The sequence below is a fragment of the Pipistrellus kuhlii genome, unplaced genomic scaffold, assembly GCF_014108245.1.
Source record: "Pipistrellus kuhlii isolate mPipKuh1 unplaced genomic scaffold, mPipKuh1.p scaffold_m20_p_3, whole genome shotgun sequence".
Classification (NCBI taxonomy): domain Eukaryota; kingdom Metazoa; phylum Chordata; class Mammalia; order Chiroptera; family Vespertilionidae; genus Pipistrellus; species Pipistrellus kuhlii.
The window spans coordinates 66,823,074-66,844,221 of NW_023425529.1; the positions used below are offsets into that span (position 1 = coordinate 66,823,074).

General features: G+C 36.4%; 1 protein-coding gene and 1 long non-coding RNA gene across 13 annotated transcripts in view; both read right to left on the reverse strand.

Moving 5' to 3' along the window:
• PPP1R12A (protein phosphatase 1 regulatory subunit 12A) overlaps window positions 1–21,148 on the reverse strand; it is a 145,656-nt gene that overhangs the window by 14,386 nt on the left and 110,122 nt on the right. For 11 of the 12 annotated variants that reach the window (XR_006742880.1, XM_045588282.1, XM_036459317.2 and 8 more), the window contains 6 exons: window positions 15,502–15,592; window positions 14,093–14,290; window positions 13,687–13,849; window positions 11,533–11,654; window positions 5,615–5,680; window positions 891–907 (listed from right to left, as the gene is read on the reverse strand). Coding sequence is in view for 11 of the 12 variants with exons in the window: in XM_045588282.1 (XP_045444238.1) it covers window positions 891–907; window positions 5,615–5,680; window positions 11,533–11,654; window positions 13,687–13,849; window positions 14,093–14,290; window positions 15,502–15,592 (657 nt within the window). In the remaining variant the exon portion in view is untranslated. Of the gene's footprint in view, window positions 1–890; window positions 908–5,614; window positions 5,681–11,532; window positions 11,694–13,686; window positions 13,850–14,092; window positions 14,291–15,501; window positions 15,593–21,148 lie in introns of those variants that run through there. The other variant, XM_045588284.1, reaches the window with a different exon arrangement.
• Window positions 7,513–9,153, reverse strand: LOC118730889. The gene is made up of 2 exons (XR_004991655.2): window positions 8,074–9,153; window positions 7,513–7,564 (listed from the first exon to the last, which is right to left on the reverse strand). It is a non-coding gene; the product is annotated as an uncharacterized LOC118730889 (long non-coding RNA).

Consider the following 21,148-nt stretch of genomic DNA (forward strand, 5'->3'; position numbering starts at 1 on the left):
ATGGGAAGTTATTTTTAATACTACTAATTTCTATTTTTTGGGGAAAAGATTCAATATTTCTGTAACTAAAAGTCAAAATTGGTTTCACATCATGATAAATTCAAAATTTTTAAATTGTACATTTTTCCCCCACACTTTGGAATCATCTTTGAAATCAGAATATGACTTACAACTGATGATGTATTACAATTTAATTGGTAGCTCTTCTCTTATTTTTGAAGTGGTATATACTATGTTTTAAAATTATAACATTTTTTATTTGATATATTAATGCCAGTCTACCCAAAGTGATGGATAATAGATCCATAAATACGAATTCTCTTCTTATCTGGTTCAGTTCTGAATTCAGGGTACATTTTCTAATAATGCCTCTATATTTCAACTCAATACAATCATCAGTACATAAAAACTTATTCCTGGTTTTACAAGGCTTTGGCTAACGATTATGATAAGAAAAATGGAATAGAGATAATTATATTCAAGGAAGTATTCTAAAAAGACCAATAATTTTGAGCTAGATGACACTTTTTAGTGTTTGCATGGCTTTCTTTTAGTTAAAAGCAAATAAGAGGAGATTCTGAATGCCTAATGAAATAAATTTCTGGTGGGTTTCATCAGCCTCTGTTGTTAATAATGACATAGTCATTGTTGAAGTAACTTAGGAAAATTTAAAAGTTATCATTGTAGTAAAGATCAAGAAAAATTATGAGTTACTAGGACTACAAAATTAAAAGGACTTTGACAAAGAAGAGTTACTAGGTCATCTAAATTATGTATAGATTTTTACTACTCAAAATATTTTATCAACTTACAAAATCCATAAATATCTAGCCACATATTTTTAGGAAGAATGAAAAGGAGAAGGTAGTAAAATAAGAGGTAAAACATACCTAGAAATGGAATCAGTCTAGAAAAAAAAAAGAGAAAAACAGATACTAAATTTTTATGCTTCATTAAAGTAACTTATTGATTAATCAAGTAAATTTAACATAACATGAAATACTGTTTTCATACTATAAACTAACATCTAATTACTGTAACTGCTTTAACTTGAACATGGTTGTCCTTAGAAAGAAGTTCAACAACACAGTCACTGTATATTTTTACATGCACAATATTATATAATTTCATTGGGCAATTTATGGTCAATTTTTGTGAATTCCTACAAATCCCTCCATATATTATTTTTTTTAAAATAGAAAAATAGACCAAGACACTTATCTATTACTATACCCACTCAGCAGAAAAAAATAACATACTTTCATTAAAAAATGTCAAGTTTACTATGTGCAATTTAAAGCAACTACTTTTCTCATTTTTCTATTTTTGAGACAATGACATTAGAAACAAACAAATGAATACCTAAGTATTTTATATATAACAGTATATGCCAGAAGCCAGTTCAAACATGTCATAATTGCAAGAGTTTCATTGAAAGGTTGATGGAACTTGGGGCCGAAACCGGTTTGGCTCAGTGGTAGAGCGTCGGTCTGTGGACTGAAAGGTCCCAGGTTCGATTCTGGTCAAGGGCATGTACATTGGTTGCGGGCACATCCCCAATAGGGAGTGTGCAAGAGGCAGCTGGTCGATGTTTCTCTCTCATTGACGTTTCTAGCTCTCTATCTCTTTCTCTTCCTCCTCTCTGTAAAATATCAATAAAATGTATTTTAAAAAAAAAAAGAAGAAAAAAAAAAAGAAAGGTTGATGGAACTTGTGGACTCAACAAGGGGTGAGTTACTGGGAATGGCTAAAGGCATTTCCCAAACTTGAAAAGGATGACTGTTTGCTGCCAGACAGCTCAGTGCATCTTACTCTGCATGTTATTGCCTCCAGTTGGCCAAACACCTGAACAACTGGATTTAATTCCCCAATTTGACAATTCTTCTGTATAAAACCCTACCCTTTGGTGTGTATCTTTACCTTGCCTTAGGACAATTTGTGTTAATAAAAAGCTAGGGGTCCTGACACGAGGAGAACTTAGCTCCTTTAGCTAAAGCTCCTCTGCCCCTCAAATGCCGTTCAAAATTATGTTTCATCTCTGGACTCTTAATTTACATACAGCCCCTTCTCCAGATTCCAGAACCCCTCTAAATCAAGACGACCCCCCCTCCCCCCGCACTGAATGGCACCCAATGTCTGGCATTAAGTATACACATATTTCATTTAAAATTTACTTTCTTGAAAACCCAGCTATATATCCTTTAAAGTTTAGAAATTAGGATTAGAAAATTATAATTATTTAAAAAATTTCCAAACAAGTGACATGCTATATTGAAGTTCCAAATACTCTTCTTATCTAATTAGTGTAATAATTAATAGGACAAAAATAATCTTACTGAGCTCGACCAGTGTGGCTTAGTGGTTAACACTCTAAGAACCAGGAGGTCATGGTTCAATTCCTTGTCAGGGTACTTGCCTGACAAGGAAATGAATGTATCAATGCAAATACATTTTTTTTTCTTTTTTAAATCGAATTTATTTAAACAATACAACAAAATTTAATCAACAATATAGTTGCTGTTGTTTTCTACTACTTGTGCCCAACGCTCAGGAAGCATTTTAATCCCTCTGTTGTAAAATTCTTGTGATTTTGATGCAAAAAATTCGGTCAATGCATTTTTGAGGCATTCTTCATTATTAAATTTGTTTTCCAAGAAGAAAGTTTTGCAAAGAACGAAACAAATGGTAATCGGAAGGGGCAATATCAGGAGAATATGCAGGTTGAGGGAGAACTTCCCATTCCAACTGGCGCAGTTTTTCAGCAGTGATTCTTGCAGTATGTGGTCGTGCGTTATCATGGTGAAGAATTACGCCCTTCCGATTAATCAGCGCGGGTTCTTTTTCTCTTAAAGCTTGGGCTAACCTTTCCAACTGGGCACTATACACTGCACTTGTAATGGTTTGGTTAGATGGTAAAAGTTCATAATGAAGAATTCCTTTAAAATTCCACCAAACACACAACATCACTTTTTTCGCATGCAAGTCAGGTTTTGGCGTGGGCTGCGGAGCCTCATTTTTGTCCAACCACTGAGGCCGCCTTTTCAAATTAACATACAGCACCCATTCTTCATCTCCGGTAACAATTTGCTCTAAAAACGGCAAATGGTTTTGACGAGAGAGGAGCGAACTGCAAATTGTGACTCTTTGATTACGGTTGTTGTCCGTCAACTCATGAGGAACCCATTTTCCAAACTTTTGGACTTTGCCAAGTGCACACAATTGATTGGAAATTGTTTTTTTGTGAACAATTTAAAGTTGTCGCAAGCTCTTGTTGGGTAATTTAAGGATTTTCAATGCAAATACATTTAATTTAATCTATTCCCTACCAACACATATTTAGGGGTGTTTTCAATATTCTGCTTTAAGAGCCACGTTGCTATGAACGCCATTGTAGATTTATCTTTACACTAGAGGTCCGGTGTACGAATCTGTGTACCAGTGGGGTCTCTAGGCCTGGCCTGCGGGATTGGGCCGAAACCAGCTCTTTGACATCCCCCAAGGGGTCCTGGATGGCAAGAGGGCACAGGCCAGGCCGAGGGACCCCACTGGTGCATGATTGGGCTGGGGAGGGTCATGGAAGGTTGGCTAGCAGGGGAAGAACTACTGGAGGGCTCCAGGGCATGTCTGGCCCATCTCGCTCAGTCCTGATCAGCTGGACCCCATCAGCAAACTAACCTACCAGTTGGAGCATCTGCCCCTTAGTGGTCAGTGCACGTCACAGCGAGTGGTTGAGTGGCCTTAGCAAATCATTAGTATAATACTCTTTGATTGGTTGAATGGCTGATCGGATGACCAAATTTTAGCATTTTATTTTATAGGATAATCTAGTCACTTCTAGATTTCTAGAACTGAAATGCTAAATTTAAAGGCATAAACTTTCCTGCAAGACTTCTGCATTGCCAAACTGATCCCCCAAAAGGATACATTTATTAAGATCTTCTATGAAAATGCCTATTTCAAAACTATGCCAAATCTGGTCATTATTAACCTCTGTAATTTTATTTTATATTATGTCTTTGATTACTAGTGAAATTAAGTACATTTTCAAGCTGCTGGACACTTGTATCCCTTCTTTTGTAAATTGCTAAATTTTATGTATTACACCCCCATTTATTTTTTCATTGTCTTTTATAAAGTACAAATACTAATCTTTCAAATACTAGAAAAAAAGGCTAAGATTCTTTACTTCTACCTGAGCAAAAAACATGTCTCAATGCTTTAAACATGTCTTAATAAGAACTTCTTTTCGGACATATTATAGTTTTACATTTTAAATAATCAAATCTGAAAAAAATTAAATATCTTTTCTTTATGGTTTCTTGCTTAGTGTCACATTTAAATTCTTAATTACTAGTGTCATTTATATGGTAAAAATATTACCATATAGCATCATAATGAGAGAAAATCATAATAACCCATGTGACAAAAGCCCCATTTTTAAAAAAAATCAGTCTTTATTGTTCATATTATTACAAAGGTTCCTCATTTCTTCCCCCCTCCACCAGATTCCCACCCCACCCTTCACCCCCTCCCCACCTCCCACTGTCCTCATCCACAGTGCACAGTTTATGTTCAGTCTCTTCCCACATCCACCACTCCCCCTTTCCCCGAGAACTGTCAGTCCACTCCCCTCCCATATTACAGACTCCACTACAATCAACAGCTAATATTGTGCATTAGGTTTTTCAATCTCCTTTTTTTGTTGTTGTTGTTTTTTAATTAATAAACTTTTACACTTCTAAGAATAAATTTTAAAATCTAATAATTTTAAACCTTGTTTTTTTTTCTTCTGCTCTGGGAATTGAGAAGCAAACCTGTTTACATGTAAACTTGCCCTTAGGCTATCAAAAGGTGTAGCCATTCAAATGTAAATGAACACATTGTTTAAAGACTGCTGCTGGTTGGAATTGGATTACCTGTTCCTGGTGGGAAGGGCTTGTCCACCCCTTTCTCCATTAAAATTAAGGTGTTAGAAAAGCCCCATTTTTTAAACAATAATAGTATTATGATAAAATAGCTCAAATTCTCTGTGATAAAATTTATTAATTTTCTTTAAAGATATATCCTGAAGGCAGACAGCTTGAGCTTCACACGCAGTTCAGAATTTTCAAGATTGTTGAAAAGATCAGTCCTTTAGGGATACTAAATTTCTAAACAATTGTGAAGAAAATTAAAAAGGCCTATGGCCTTTTCCAGAACAAAACTGCATTTTAAAAATCTAAAATCTGGGTCTGGTAATTTATGAATATTCTTTAGATACTTTACTGAAGGGTACTATTTTATTTTTGTTTTTCTTTTCAACATTAAAGACTCATTTACATGCAAGAAACTACATCCACCTTAGAGTAACAGTTTGATGCGTTTTGACAGTTGTGTATATCCATAAATCCACTACAATCAAGATTCAGAACATTTTCACTGCCTCTAAAATATTCTTTGTGCACCTTTTCAGTCCTTCCACCCCAGATAACAGCAAACCACTGATAAGTCTATCCCTAGCATGAAGATACAGTGTGCTGTAACTGCCTTTAATTGATAAACATAAACACAAGTAAAAAAATAATACTTAGAAAATAATACATACTTCAAAATACAAAAAATAAAGGTTTTATACCTGAGTTTCTTTCTTATTGGATCCCTCTTCTGTATCTGACTGTTGTTCTTGTTCATTTTCATCGCTCTAGAATAGATAATCAATTTCAAACAGTTGATATTTACATACTTTAGGGCTTTTCTGATATAAAATGGCCCTTGAGAAAAATCGAACAGCGAAGTGAATAAAAAAGAATACAGATTTTTAAGTGGACATTTTTTCTACCCTATTTTTCAGGCCTAATTGTCTGCATGGCACAATCCAAGTAGTTCAGCATACATAGTGAAGAAAGGCAATCTACCTAACAACCTCATATTGGAGATGAGGAAGCCAGAAGCCTAGCATGAGAAAGAAGATATTCCATTTTATATTGTAACTAAAGGCCGGGTACATGGATTCGTGCACTGGTGGGGTTCCTCAGCCTGGCCTGCACCCTTTTGCAATCCAAGAACCCTTGGGGGATGTCAGACTGCCGGTTTTGGCCTGATCTGGCAGACTGACATCCCCCGAGAGATAGCAATGCCCAAGTGGCAGGCGACCAGGGAGGAGCCCGAGCTGGGGCCTGGCACCACGCCACAGCTATGTGCGTCAGCTGTGAGCCTGGCTTCTGGCTAAGCAGCGCTCTCGCTGTTGGGAGCGCACTGACCACCAGGGGGTAGTTCTGTGTTGAGCGTCTACCTCCTGGTGGTCAGTGCACATCATAGCAACCAGTCAAGCCATCAACAGGTTGTAATGGTCCTTTAGGCTTTTATATATATAGATTAGAGGCCCAGTACATAAAAATTCATGTACTGGGGGGGGGGCGGGGGGGGGGTCCCTCAGCCTGGCCTATCCCTTCTCACAGTCCGTGAGCCCTCAGGGACAGGAGGCAACCCAACGATCAGGGGAAGGTGACGCCCCATCACACCTCTGTTGCTGCCACTGCCAGCAGTGCAAGTCTCAGCCGTCCCTGGTTACCTGAGCCTCGGGCGGCCCTGGGTGGCTGGGCAGCTGCTACCTGAGGTTTGTCTGCGCCTTGGGCCTGCTCTGGGCGACTGGACAGCAAATATCCAAGGCTTGCCTGTGCCCTGGACTGGCCCTGGGCGGCTGGGGGGCTGAGGGTATTAGCGGACTCCGGAGGCAGGTGTATGGCTGAGGGGACTAAGTGCCGCCATCTTGTGGCTGTGGGTGCTGCCACCTTCGAGGGTGGGGCAGTCAATTAACATATTCCTCCTTATTGGCTGTGGTTGCCACCATCTTTATTATGGCGTGAAGGTCAATTAGCATATTCCCTCTTTATTAGATAGGACTAGAGGCCCAGAGCATGAAAATTCATGCACTGAAGTGGAGGTCCCTCAGCCTGGCCTACCCCTTCTCAAAGTCTGGGAGCCCTCAGGGGTGTGAGGCGAACCAGCAAACAGAGGAAGGTGATGAGCCCATCACATCTCTGCTGCTGCCACTGCCAGCAGTGCAAGCCTTGGCGATCCCTGGTTACCTGAGCCTCGGTCAGCCTTGGGTGGTTGGGCATCCGCCATATGAGGCTTGCCTGAGCCTAGGGCCAGCCCTGGGTGGCTGAGGGCGGGTCTGGCTGTACTGCTTGCCTGCCACCCCCCAGGCTGTACTGAAAGGACTGGGGGACTCTGGCAGGGTTGAGGGAACTGGGTGCCTCCATCTTGTGGCTATGAGTGCCGCCATCCTTTGTAACAGTCAATTTGCATATCCCCTCTTTATTATATAGTAGGCGTGTCGAACTCAATCAGAGAAGGAGCCAAAATCTAAAATCCAGCCTAAATCGCGGGCCGAATGGTTTACTGAACAGTCATAAACTGTCATTGTGATGGAAACGCAGCAGAGTGCAGTGATGACAGCACGGTGTGCACCACATTGCAAGGCCTGGCGGGACAGATTTGGCCCGCGGGCCTTGTGTTTGACACATGTGTTATATAGGATAGTACTTCATGTACTTTAATCATCAATATAAGTACTATTTAGCTATCCTATATAATAAAAGCCTAGGTGGCTCTCACGCACAATGTCATCACAAATGGCCGCCATCACATTGAACAAAATGGCCACTACAAGATGGTTGGCAGGGGAGGGCAGTTGGGGGAGAGATCAGGCTGACAGAGGAGGGCAGATAAGGGTAACCAGGCCAGTGCGGGGGATAGCAGTTGGGGGAGAGATCAGACCAGCAGGGCTGGGCAGTTGGGGACAAAAGGGCTGGTAGGGGAGAGCAGTTGGGGGCGACCAGGTTAGCAGGGAAGGGCAGTTGGGGGTGATCAAGCCAGCAGGGGAGCAGTTAGGCATCAACCAGGCCAGCAGGGGAGCAATTAGAGGTGAAAAGGCTGGCAGGCAGATGAGCATTTAGGAGCCAGCAGTCCTGGATTGTGAGAGGGATGTCCAGCTGTCAGATTTCCCTTGAGGATCCCAGACTGGAGAGGGTGCAGGCTGGGCTGAGGGACGTCCCTGCCTCCCTTCTCCCCTGCACCAATTTTGTGTACCCAGCCTCTAGTTCAACTATAATGAGGCAACAAAAATAGGAAAGTCATGATCTTAAGCAAGAAAAGCTGCGTTCTATAAGCCTAGCAAGATCTATTCAACAGTCCTATTATGTTTAGGTTGTTTATCTATTTGGAAATTCATTGGGAGTTTATAATACACCAAACAGAAAATCAGTTTCAGCAGATTAAAAACCCCAGACTATGGGTATACCTATTAGAAGGTCATGAACATCTCAACAAACCTTAAAGTGTTGAAAGAAAAAGAAAATTTGCATTCAAACATATCTGTCTTAGGCTCACCATAAAAACATCACAGGCTTTACAATTAGGTCACTCAAGAGTCTCATTGGTTATAGCTATTTTTAGCTATGTGACTTAGGGCAAACTTATTTTAAATTTTCCTGAGTCACAGTTACATTACACATAAAACTAAAGATAAAAACTTTACAGAACTGCTCTGAGGAGTAGTGAGAATCTGTACAAGCTATCATTTTGGTAACTAGTAATAAATTATATGTGAACACAAGGCTGGGAACAGGAGAAATCAATGCTGCTGCTGCTACTATTACTTATTAATATAGATATCTTAATTCCATATCATGGACTAATTGTTTCTATACATTGGAGCTTCATGGGAAAACATAGGAACTGAAAATTTAAAAAGGGGGAAAGCTCAGACGTCCTGAAAAGTAGTAACTAAAAAAAAAAGGAATCTTCTAATACAATAGAGCAAAAAGCTGCCCTTTCTTTTTATATGTCGTATGATAGAGGTGTGGACATGAATGGGAAAGGAGGGCTCTGCTTTGCTGGTTGATTAGAACACAATTCAATGTAGGCTCAAATTAAAAAGACAAATGTTGCCAATATAGAATTCAGGAAGGATCCTTATAATGCAAGGAACTGTAGTTGAAGGAAGGGCTGGTCTGAATAACAGTGGGGAAATAAATACTATACTGTAATAAATACAGTTTTGCCTATGAAATTACTCACATGTATTAGTTATTTAGAAGATAAAAGAATTTTAAGTAATAAGTTACTATGTCAGGGTGCTAAGACTGTGGGGTTTTATTTTACTGTTATTAAAATGTTACCAGTTTGTCTCAGTGGATAGAGCGCCGGCCTGTGGACTCAAGGGTCCCAGGTTCGATTCTGGCCAAGGGCATGTACTTTGGTTGCGGGCACATCCCCAGTACAGGGTGTGCAAGAGGCAGCTGATCAATGTTTCTCTCTCAATGATGTTTCTAACTCTCCCTCTCCTTTCCTCTCTGTAAAAAAAAAATCAATAAAATTAAAATAAAATGTTACCAGGCAGTCAATTAAAATCAACCATACATTATATACTTCCTGATGGAGGCTAAAAATAGGTTGCCAGCCCTGACTGGTGTGTCTAGATATTTAGACCATTGAATGCCTGTGCACCAAAGGGGTTTTGGGTTCAATTCGTGGTCAAGGGCATGTACCTGGGTTGCAGGTTTGATCACCATACTCCATTGGTGTGCATGCAGAAGGTAACTAATGGATGTCAATGTTTTTCTCTCCCTCCCTTCTACTCTCTCTAAAAATACCAATGAAAAAATAATATCCTCAGGTGGGGATAAACAAGCAAACAAAAAAACCTTGCCAAAGGGATCAGAATCTGATCAATTCTCTACCAGTTGATGGGAAATAGGAAAAAACTACACTTCAAGAATATGAGAATCCAGTTCATTAGAAAGCAATTGTAAGGTGGGAAAAAAGGGATGGAGGGAGAAACTTACTGATTAAAAAAAAACATTAGAGAGATAATTAATCATCATGTTTGGTACTATTTGAGTCCTAATCAAACCAGCAAAATATAAAACTATAACAACAAACAATTTATGGCATATATGAATTAAATGTACATTAAAAATGATTAAATATTCAATATTAAGGATTTAATGTTTATTTAACAATAAGTCTGATCTGGTATTGTGCTCATTATTTAATAATATCATGGTTACTATTTTTAATAATTTTTATCCCTTAAAAATATATACTATAATTTTTACAGATAAAATGATATGTCTAAGATTTTCTCAAAATTATATGGGAGTTGGAGAAGTGGTGAGGAATTAGCTTAAATAATGGATAGTTGGGGTGGGATCAATATACTTTTCCATTACTGTTGTATGGTTGAAGTTTTCTATATTAAAAGTTAAATGAGTCCAGCCAGTGTAGCTCAGTGGTTGAGTATTGAACCATGAATCAGGAGATCACAGGTTTGATTCCCTATCAGGGCACATCACCAGGTTTCAGGCTCTATCCCCAGCAAGAGGCATACAGGGGGCAGCTGATCAATGATTATCTCTCATCACTGATGTTTCTATCCCTTTCTCTCACTCTCCCCTACTCTCTCTAAAATCAATAAAAACATGTATTTTTTAAAAATTGAAAGAAAAAAGGGGAAAAATCAAGGTAAAAGGTCAAACAAACTAAAAAGACGACAAAACAAATTATATTTGTCCTTCTATGGTTGTACATTGTATTGAAATGGTATAAATTTCTCATTAACTGAGCTAACCCATAGTTCTTTTTTCTCCTACAAATGAACAGCAATACCAGGCATACAATTAAGAATCAGGAAAAAATTGAAATTCTATAGGATTGTTATAATTTGGTAAGAAAAGCACTGTTTCTAACCAGCAATATTGGATGAAAATAACAGTTATGTATATATATTATAATCATGTTCAAGAAAATGGGATTAAATGTAAAGCATCTTTCAAGACCTTCTAAGATGAGAATAGTTTAGTCATTATACAATAATCAACATATGTATGCTGAGCTGCAGCTATTATTTTTATTACAAAAGAGCTCCTGCTTTTAACACAAAAAAATCTTAGTAGTTATTAACTATCCTTTATAAAATAAATTTTCCTATTTCATAATTTGGCTTATCAATATACAGTGACGATCTTAAGAGTATAGAGAATGGTCGACTGTCTACCCCTCCAGCCTTCCCGTCAGTGCACGTCATAGTGAGCAGTTGAGCGGCCTTAGCATATTATTAGTAGATTACGCTTTGATTGGTGGAATGGCCAAACTTTTATGAACAGTTAATTTTTCCTATTTCATAACTTGGCTCAATAACACATAGTGATGATCTAAAGAGTATATAAACTGAGGCATTAAGATATTATTATTATGCACTTTGGAAAAGAAGCATACTAGTCCTGGCCAGGTAGCTCAATTAGAGTGTTGTCTTCTTATGCCAACGTTGTGGGTTCATCTCTGATTAGGACACATACAAGAATGAATTAGTGAATACATAAATAAGTGGGACAACAAATCAAAGTTTCTCTCTCTCCCTTCCTCTTCTCTAAAATAATTTAAATAGGATTTCTTGAGAGGAGGAGGAGGAGGAGGAAAAAGAGGAGGAGGAAGAAGAAGAGTAATAGAAGCATATTATCAAGAAGTTATATTTTAACAGGTTCTCACATCTTGTGTCCAAAATGAAACTCCAGTAGATCTTCTTTTCTCTCTTGGTCTCCGTCGCTCCCTGATTGATTTAGGCTGTGATTTATCTTCTCCTTCTTTCTCCTCTTCTCTCTTTTCTCCCTCTGTTAAGGATTACAATGCACCACATGGTAGCAATGTATCTTGACAGTATTTTGCAAGACAAATGTAAAAACAATTCCAAGTCAACCTCCTTTGTGAAGCCTACTAAAATTCTCTAATCATTATAAAAATTTCCCCCTTCCTATAACTTGGTTTAAACATATACCTGTATTTCTCATCAGATACATTCTTCAAGATCAAGACAAGAACTAATTTTAATTACTTAATTTTCCTAGTGCCTATACAAGTTTTGCTCAAAAGATATACTTAGTAATATCTGCTGATCAAAAAATAATTAAATACTAAGAAGATTCAATTGGGGCTCTTCTGTTAGGAAAATAGTTATTATACTCAAAGTTAACACTTCAAGAAAACAAACAAACAGTTCTTAATGATGGAATAGCTAGCTAGTAGGCATCATAAAACTATCAGTTTCTGCTGGGACCGGTTTGGCTCAGTGGATAGAGCATCGGCCTGCAGACTGAAAGGTCCTGGGGTCGATTCCGGTCAAGGGCATGTACCTTGGTTGCGGGCGCATCCCCAGTAGGGGGTGTGCAAGAGGCGGCTGATCAATGATTCTCTCTCATTGATGTTTCTAACTCTCTACCCCTCTCTCTTCCTCTCTGTGAAAAATCAATATATTAAAAAAAACAAAAACAAAAACAAAAACAAAAAAACTATCAGTTTCTGCTTCTACTATTCTCAGTCCCCATTCAGCAGAATAAATTCATTTCATTTCTATTAGACAGCATCTAAGAGGAAATCCATTTTTCTGGAAAAAATATTTATCTTTCTTTAAAAATAAAATCAATGTAAAAAAAATAGTCTTAAAATTTATTTCCTTCCTGGGACAGCTAAAATGGCTTCAGACATACATACGAAGAGAATACAAGGGCCTTTGTATATCCTTTAAGAAGTACAAATATATGGGGGGAGGGGAGGAATGATTTTTAAAAGGTTCCTTGTATCATTAGCAAAGAGTTACAGCAAAAGACAACCCCAAATTAAGTATTAAGAGGAGTTTTAAAAATTATTTTTGGAATTAGTTTAGAGCAAAGATCTTAAATTCTAATGCCTGTAGTAGCAATTTGGGAAATGAAAATATATAAAGGGGGCCAGAAGGGCACTTTTCCAGGAGGATGGAGGGCTGCTATTATTTGGCTTTAGCCAATTGATGACATGTGAAAATTCAGACCCAGTGATACCAAATCTTTCAAATATTCAACAGACAATGGAAAGATGGATTATGCAAATATATACATAATTTTAAATGTTAGCTCAAAATTTTTATAAACATTATGTGCACCTCTCAACTTAGTGGTTCAAAAAACTAAAATATCTCAATGACTAACAAAAGAAAAGCAGCTGGAAATTAGGAAAAACTTAATTTTCTGAAGTCTATACCTTATATAATTACTGCTATAATCTCATGACTAAAACTATGGCATTTTGCTTTTAAAACATAAAATGCCTATAATTAGGAATAATTTTATTTAGTGCCTATCTCTGATTTAAAATATAATTAATTAGAATTTAAATAGAAAGTTTATATGCAATAATAGGAAATGTTAATATTGAGCATCAGGATGCCAATATAGATAAAAAAAAAATCTATTTCTTGAGAAATAAACATAAAAACAATTTAGTTCTAGCAAGGACATTATATGAGTTAAGTGATTTTAGTTTAAATCAATTTCAAAAAAAAATCATGTAAGAGATATGATACACATAACAAGCAATAAATAAATAAAAGCATTAATAAGCTGTTCCACCAGTTCTTCTATACTGATTTTTCTACACTGGTAGATATAAAGATTTTTGTGGCATCTTAGGTTATAAAGATATGTATCAATGCCAGTTCACATAATTTCCTTTTGATTTTATACTTTTCTCACTCTCAACCATCTTATCATTTAGGTAGAATGGCTCCCAGTTTAGAATGTTGTTTCTTTTCTATTGAAATATTAATTAGAAAAACCAATTCAAATGATTATTTGAAGGAAACAAAGTTTTTTCAAAATTTGGTCTTCTTACCTCTTTCATTTTCTTTTGTTAATCCTCGTGAGTAAGCAGAAGTTATACCTACAAGGCTATTTGGCCTGTTTAGTTGACTTGAAGCATAGAGTGAACTGCTCATGGTAGAAAGTGAAGAGGATGGAGTGGTTGAACTTGATACTGATCTGTAACGCTGATAAGTCTGTGAAATATTAGATGTAAAATGCATTTAAAATATTAAACATACTTAAAAAACATAGAACACTTAAGTTTATTTCAATGAAAAAGTAATGTCCTATTCATGTCAAAATATTTCAGATTTCTATTAAAACCCTTTTGAGTATTTTGTATATTGTTTGTTGGTATACAAATCTCCCTGGATTTTGAAAATCACAGGAAGTTTTCCTACCATTTTACCTAGCTGTGTCATTGGTATACTATTTACCTCATCATATGTTCTGGACTTTTGCTTATATTCATCTTCTCGAGAGGTTTCTGACTCCTTTTTTTCTTCTTGCTTCTCTTTATCCTGTTTTTCTTTTTCTTCTTTTTCTTTTTCTTCATTTTCTTGTTCTCTGGTTCGAATAGAACGACTTCTTCCTATCGTTTTCTCAGCTTCCTGAAGATCAGTCAATGTCACCCCCTGCACATAAAAATGATAAATTTAATTATGAGGCATTAAAGCTCAGTTTGAAGGAATACTATAAGGAAATGTGAATGTATTGAAAGTCAAATATGTATGTTTGAAATTGGTTTGCAAAATGAAACAATTTCTACTTAGCAATTCACATCCATTGTATGAACAATCATCAGGAACAAGCACAATAAAGGAGGTAAAAAATAAAAATGTGTAAGAAATTGCCTCTATATTCAAGTAATTAACAAAATAGCATAGGAGATGGCAAAAATACCATTATGAATATAAATATTCCCAGAATGTTCAGCAAATGAAGAAAAAGCCAAAAAATCAGTTTATATATCAAATTTATATGTATTTATGGTCTTATATATTTATATACCCACAGATTATTACAGTAAAGAAATCATTTTGAAGGTTAAGCCTTGAGGAACAGATCAGATTTTAAGAAGCAAAAGAGTAAAGACAGAAAAAATATGTTAATATTCTAGCAAATAGTTTAGCTTGATATATGAGTAATGGTAACGCTGAAATAGCTGAAGCAGAACTTTGGTGCTCAACTGGGGGAAAGAAAAGACTCAAAGGGATATATGAAATATAATTACAACGGCAAGGAGGAGATAATGAGATGATAACCAGTCTGAGTGCCATTTTTCTCATACTTGCACAGTAATTATTTAATATACCTAATAGACCTATTTCCCCAAACTCTAAATATTCTTGGAACTCTTTAATAATTATTTGAAATCACATGTGATTAATTCATTTTAACAGATATCTGTGCCAGATATCACAACAGGAATAAAAAATACTCAAAAAGGTACAAGGCATATGCTAATTAGATGAAATACAATACTGACAGTGTAATCATATAAAAAATATTAAAACCACCTTTAAAAATTATTTTTTACTGATTTTTAGAAAGAGGGGAAGAGATAGAAACATCGGAGTGAGAGGGAACCATCAACTGGCTGCCTCTTGCACACCTCTAGGGACAGAGCCTAAGACCTAGGCGTGTGCCCTGACCGGAAACAACCGGCAACCTTTTGGTGCGAGGGATGATGCCCCAACAACAGGCCACACTAGCTAAGGCTAAAGCAACTTTTATCTTTAAAGGTTTACTCACATTATATAATGACATCAAAATATTTATAGCACAGTAAAAAAGGCAAAAGTAATTTATTTTAAAGTTTCATATATTACAAACATAAATATACCTGTGTTGATCTTCTAGACTGTCTTGCTTGTCTAGATCTTGCTTTTCTTTGGGATTCAGATTCTTCATCTCTAACAGGAGTGAGGTATGATCTACAGTAATATATAATAATCGTTAGTTGGAGATACAATAACTGTGAATGCTTTTACATATGAATGTGAGTGAAACATACAAGTTTAGCATTTTAATAGATTTTAAGAAAATTAGCCTTCAGAAAATGGTTATATCCACTCTGAAATTCAACAATGCAATCTGATAATCTTTTAGATTACATAGAATTAATCATATTAACTATCACATTTTTCAAATTTTTCCTAACTACAGATTTTTAAAAAACAACTATCTAATGTAATTCCTCCTTAGCTCCTTTTTTTGATTCCCTACAACACTTTTTAAGGTCATATCTCAAGTTATCTGGCTAATCTCTAGACTGTCTATGTCTTCATGTACAATGGGTAGGACTGAATGCAACATTCAGGATACAGGATGACTAGTAGTAAGCAGCACTCCCTGTTTTCATGTCCTTGCACATTTATTAATAATGTTTTTGGCAGACCCATTCTTTTGTTCACAATATAAGTACTCTAAAAATTCAAGTGGTTTTATACATGAACTGTTTTAAAATCAGCATTTATCTTGGGTAATTGATTTTCTGATATAGAGAACTTAGCATTTATTTTCACTAAATCTCATAAATCTAAGCCTATATTCCCTTCTGTCTTAGGACATGCATAATTTCAAAAGCATGCAATCTATGTCGTTAAATAATTAAAGAGTTAAACAAACAAATATAAGACAGAGCCCTGCTAAACAAAAAAAAACTTCCCTCCAATGATCAGTATTACTTTAGTTTTCTTTTTGTATTGCAGGGCTCTGTCTTATAATTTTCATTCTGTTTTTATATATCAACTCCCTAGAGTTCTAAGTTTTTAAAAATTAATTAATTAATCTTCATCCAAGGATATTCTTATGGATCTTAGAGAGAGAGGAAGGGAAAGAGAAATGGGTGGAGAATGAGAGGAAGAGGGAGGAAGATTGAGGGAGGGAGACAGAGATAAGAAAGAGAGGGAAACATTGATGTGAGAGAGAACACTGAACTTGCAACCCTTCAGTATATGGGACAACACTCTAACTTAGCCACACAGGCCAGGTCTAGAGTTTTAAGGTGTTTAGATATAAAAGATGCTTCCTATTTTTATAACAATGCTAGAGGCCCAGTACACAAAATTAGTGCAAGGGTAGGGTCCCTAGGCCTGGCTCGCGATCAGGGCTGATCAGGGCCTTCCGAATGCTGGCTGGGGCCTTCCTTCACTCCGCACCATCCCCTGGGTGGTCAGTGTGCATCAGAGCAAGCGATGGAACTCCTGGCCGATCTCCTGAGGGGACACTTTGCATATTAGCCTTTTATATACCATATTTTCTGGCATATAAGACGACACTGTGTTCTAGTAAAAAGCCTGCTCAGATTGGCCAGAGTCAGAGAGGCGGTCTATTAAAAAAAGAACTGGTGTTGCCTGAGAAGTGGGGGGTAGTCTTATACAGAGAATATAGGCCTAAACCTGTTTTAACTGTAAAATTAGGGGGTCGTCTTATATGCCGGAAAATACGTATGTAGATGAGGAGGTTGTTTGTTGATGTTTTAATTTGGAAAATGCTATACATTCTAATGTGTCTCCAGGAAGATCACACCATATTAAATGGTCTTAGAAGTACTAAGAGAAGAAACTGGTGTAATTGTGCTTAACTCTGCATTTAAATAGGGAATACGACCCCCCTCCCCGCTTTTGGTGGTACAACTATTGAATGTGAAAAAGTGCTCCATAAGACAACAGCTTGGAAATACAGTCCAATGACTATCTCTTCCTCCATTTATTTAACACTTCTTTATGCACCAACTAACCCGATGCAATTTATTGCTTTTTGTACTTCTACCAATTGAGGAGAAAAAACAAACAAAAGGAGGTGACACATAAATGTGATGGGAAATCTGGTTAAGCCAAATTTACAGCAACCCATATGGCTGCATACCACTTTAGCATTTCATCAGCTCCTATAAAAGTAAACATGAACACAAAGCACTGAATTCTAACTATTACTATTTACATGGTCAAAGTTTTCATATTTAATTTTGAACAGGGTAATATGCATTGCCACTTTGCCCTTTTAACCATGGCAAATCATTAACAAACTATCACACTCTCTTCCAAAGAGTCAAGATTCTTTTTAAACAATTTCAAGTGACCATGAAAATTAATAAATCTATTTATAATATCTGGTTTATTATATTCAGGTTAGAGGGATGAAAGTTAATGGACTTGTAAAATCTGTTCATTTAAATTCCTCATATAACATTTCCCAAAAATAGCACAAAAATCTAGCCTATCAATTTCTAATACATATATTTTCTGTATTTGATAGTCTCCATATGATATTCAGTTCCTTTCTCTATCCTTGGAGTTCCTCTACTCTAAGAATAAGATGTAGAAAAGAAGTTTATATATATATATATATTCCAAAGAGCTGATGATAAAAAAGACAGCAGAATACAGCAAACTCCATTGACACCTTAATTATTATCTTATATAATAAAAGGCTAATATGCAAATTGACTGAATGGTGGAATGAATGGTCACTATCATGCACACTGAACACCAGGGGGAGATGCTCTCAACGCAGGAGCTGCCCCCCTGGTGGTCAGTGTGCTCTCACAGGGGGAGCCCCACTCAGCCAGAAGCTGGGCTCAGGCTCACTGCTGGTGGTGGGAGCAGGCCTATCTTGGCAGTCAGACATCCCCCAAGGGGTCCTGGACTGTGAGAGGGTGCAGGCCAGGATGAGAAATGAGGGACCTTCCCGACACCCAGTGAACTAATGTTGTGCACCAGGCCTATAGTGATACCATACTGTCAGACTGTATCTCTCTCTTTTTTTAATCTTACAGAGGATGTGTTTTTTTTAAATTGATTTTAGAGAGAGAGGAATGGAAGGAGAGAGAGAAAAACATTGATGCTCAAGAGAAACATCAATCAGTTGCCTCTACTATGAGCTCCAACTGGAGATTGAACTTGCAGTCTAGGTAAATGCCCTGACCAGGAACTGAACCCACAGCCTTTTAGTTCACGGGACAATGCTCCAATCAACTGAACCACCTAGCCAAGGCAGAGTGACTTTTTTATATAACAACATGGGATATATAAGCTTATTACTTAAGTATTACACTGCTTACAATTTTCTGAGCAATGGAAAGGTTGTTATTTTTAAAGACTTTTCCCCCCAATAAATGTAATTATTATATATATATACATATATACACACACACACACACACACACATATATATATATATGCATATATATATATGTATGTATATGTATATTTTAATACAGTGGCATGTATTGGCTGAAATATTTATAATGTTTACATTTTGGTTAGTCAAACAAATTACATCTTTAAAAATCTGAATACCAACCCTTGCTTCACACTTAGCTTTTTTCCTTACAGAGGGAAGTTAAATGTGCAAAGTGAGCTGCCTGAACAAAAGGAAAATGGTGGAAGAGAGTAGTAATATTGAAGCAAAAGTTCCATGTGAATCCATGCTGCAAATACAAAGTTATTAGTAAGATACTGCCTTTTTTTTTTTTTTTTAAATCCTCACCTGAGTATGTTTCTACGGATTTTTTGAGAGGAAAGGAGAGGCAGTGAGAGAGAGACAGAAAGAGAAACAGAGAGTGTGAGAACCATCAGTTGCCTCCTGTATGCACCCTGGGGATCGAGCCTGCAAACTGGGCAAGTGCCCTGACTAGGAATCAAATTTGCAACCGTTTGTTGTACAGAACAACCCACTGAGCCACACTGGTCAGGGCAGTAAGGTACTATCTTACAGTTAGAAAAGACTATAGAAAATTAGAAATACTTAAACAGTAAAAGAATTTGCTATCAAGCTCCATATATCTAAAGCTAGCTTCTCTTCTCTACTCCACCTTCCCAAAATTAACCCTTTGGAAATCTTAACTAATAAAAACAGAACTCCTCACTTAATTAGATCAATAAAAACAGGGGAATTCTAAAATGCTGTGGAATTTAATAGTGTAAATAGTAACTTTCCTTAATATCCAAAAGTACATATGTAATAGTACCCAAAGTAGCATAAATAAGTTGATTTATTTTTTTTCTGCCACTATATATTCTTAAATAATATGTACATTTTGGGGACAAATTTTCAACCATCTACATTTAAAAAAAAAATTTCAATGAAATTTAATTAAGACGAACGGAAGAGGCCCACAATGTATTCAAAATTGCAAACAAATACTTGACATGAAACAAACACAAACATCAATATTACTGCAAACATTATTGAAACAAGGTTAAGACAAATTTTTTGTAAGAGACCAGGAAAAATGTCAACAGACACATTTTGTTTCTAAATGCTATTAGAATCTGCTCTGTCCTTATTATATCTTCAAATATTTAATTCTCAATCTTTAATGTCTTCTAGGATTAATTCTAAAAAGTTGAAATTCAACTTCCTATAACAACATAAAAAATCTGAGATTAAGAATTATAATTTGTTCTGAAACAACATATGATTCTGGGTATATATTAGATGTTGTCCCTGAAGAATTTTAAAAAGCATGGAATTCTAGAGTTAAAAAGGATCCTGGAAGTTAAAAAATATATATATCATATACATCAATTTATAGAAGAAATTCTGACCTATAGAAAATTCTAAATTTAGGAATAAGGCAGAGCAAGGATTAAAAAACCCCAAAGACTCCTGACCCTTTCTCTCCTTGGTGATCTCACCCCATAAAAGCAAAACAAATTTATTTTTACTAAAAGAGAATGATGGATGCTTCTGCCTCTCTAATTTCTGTTGGCTGATAGTCTTATTAAGAACACTTCAAATAACCTGAACTGACTTAAATTTATAGAAAAATAAGGAATAATTCAAATATGATATGACCTATATAGGTACTCCAATCACAAAGTTCGAACCACTTGTAATGGCATTATAGAAGTATTATTAAATTTCACCACAAAAATATATGAAAACATTAAAAATAATTTTGTTACTTTTTATATGTTCACCACAAATATTACTGTAAGAATCCTACTGTAAGGCAGAACCAGTTTGGCTCAGTGGATAGAGCGTTGGCCTGCGGACTGAAAGATCCCAGGTTCGATTCTGATCAAGGGCATGTACCCTGGTTGTGGGCACATCACCAGTAGGGGGTGTGCAGGAGGCAGCTGGTTGATGTTTCTTTCTCATCGATATTTCTAGCTCTCTATCTCTTTCCCTTCCTCTCTGTAATAAATCAATAAAATATATTTTTTAAAAAAAGAATCCTACTGTAAGGATGCACTTTGAGGCACCAAAGACAAAGGCTGTATAAAACTGTCCATTTATGAACACTATGTGTCAGAAACAAAACAAAGTTAACCTGGTTGGTATTTTAGAAGAAAAATTTAGAAGAAAATATCAGTTATGTAGCTAATTAAATTTTGGAAGAGTGAAATATAAAAAAGGTTACACTTAGCTTCCCACTTTTCTTCTACAAGGAAAAACAAAATTCAAAGCTGAACCTGTCTAGTGTAGTTCAGTGGTTGTGCATGGATCTATGAATAAGGAGGACCTAAATCCGAGTTGTT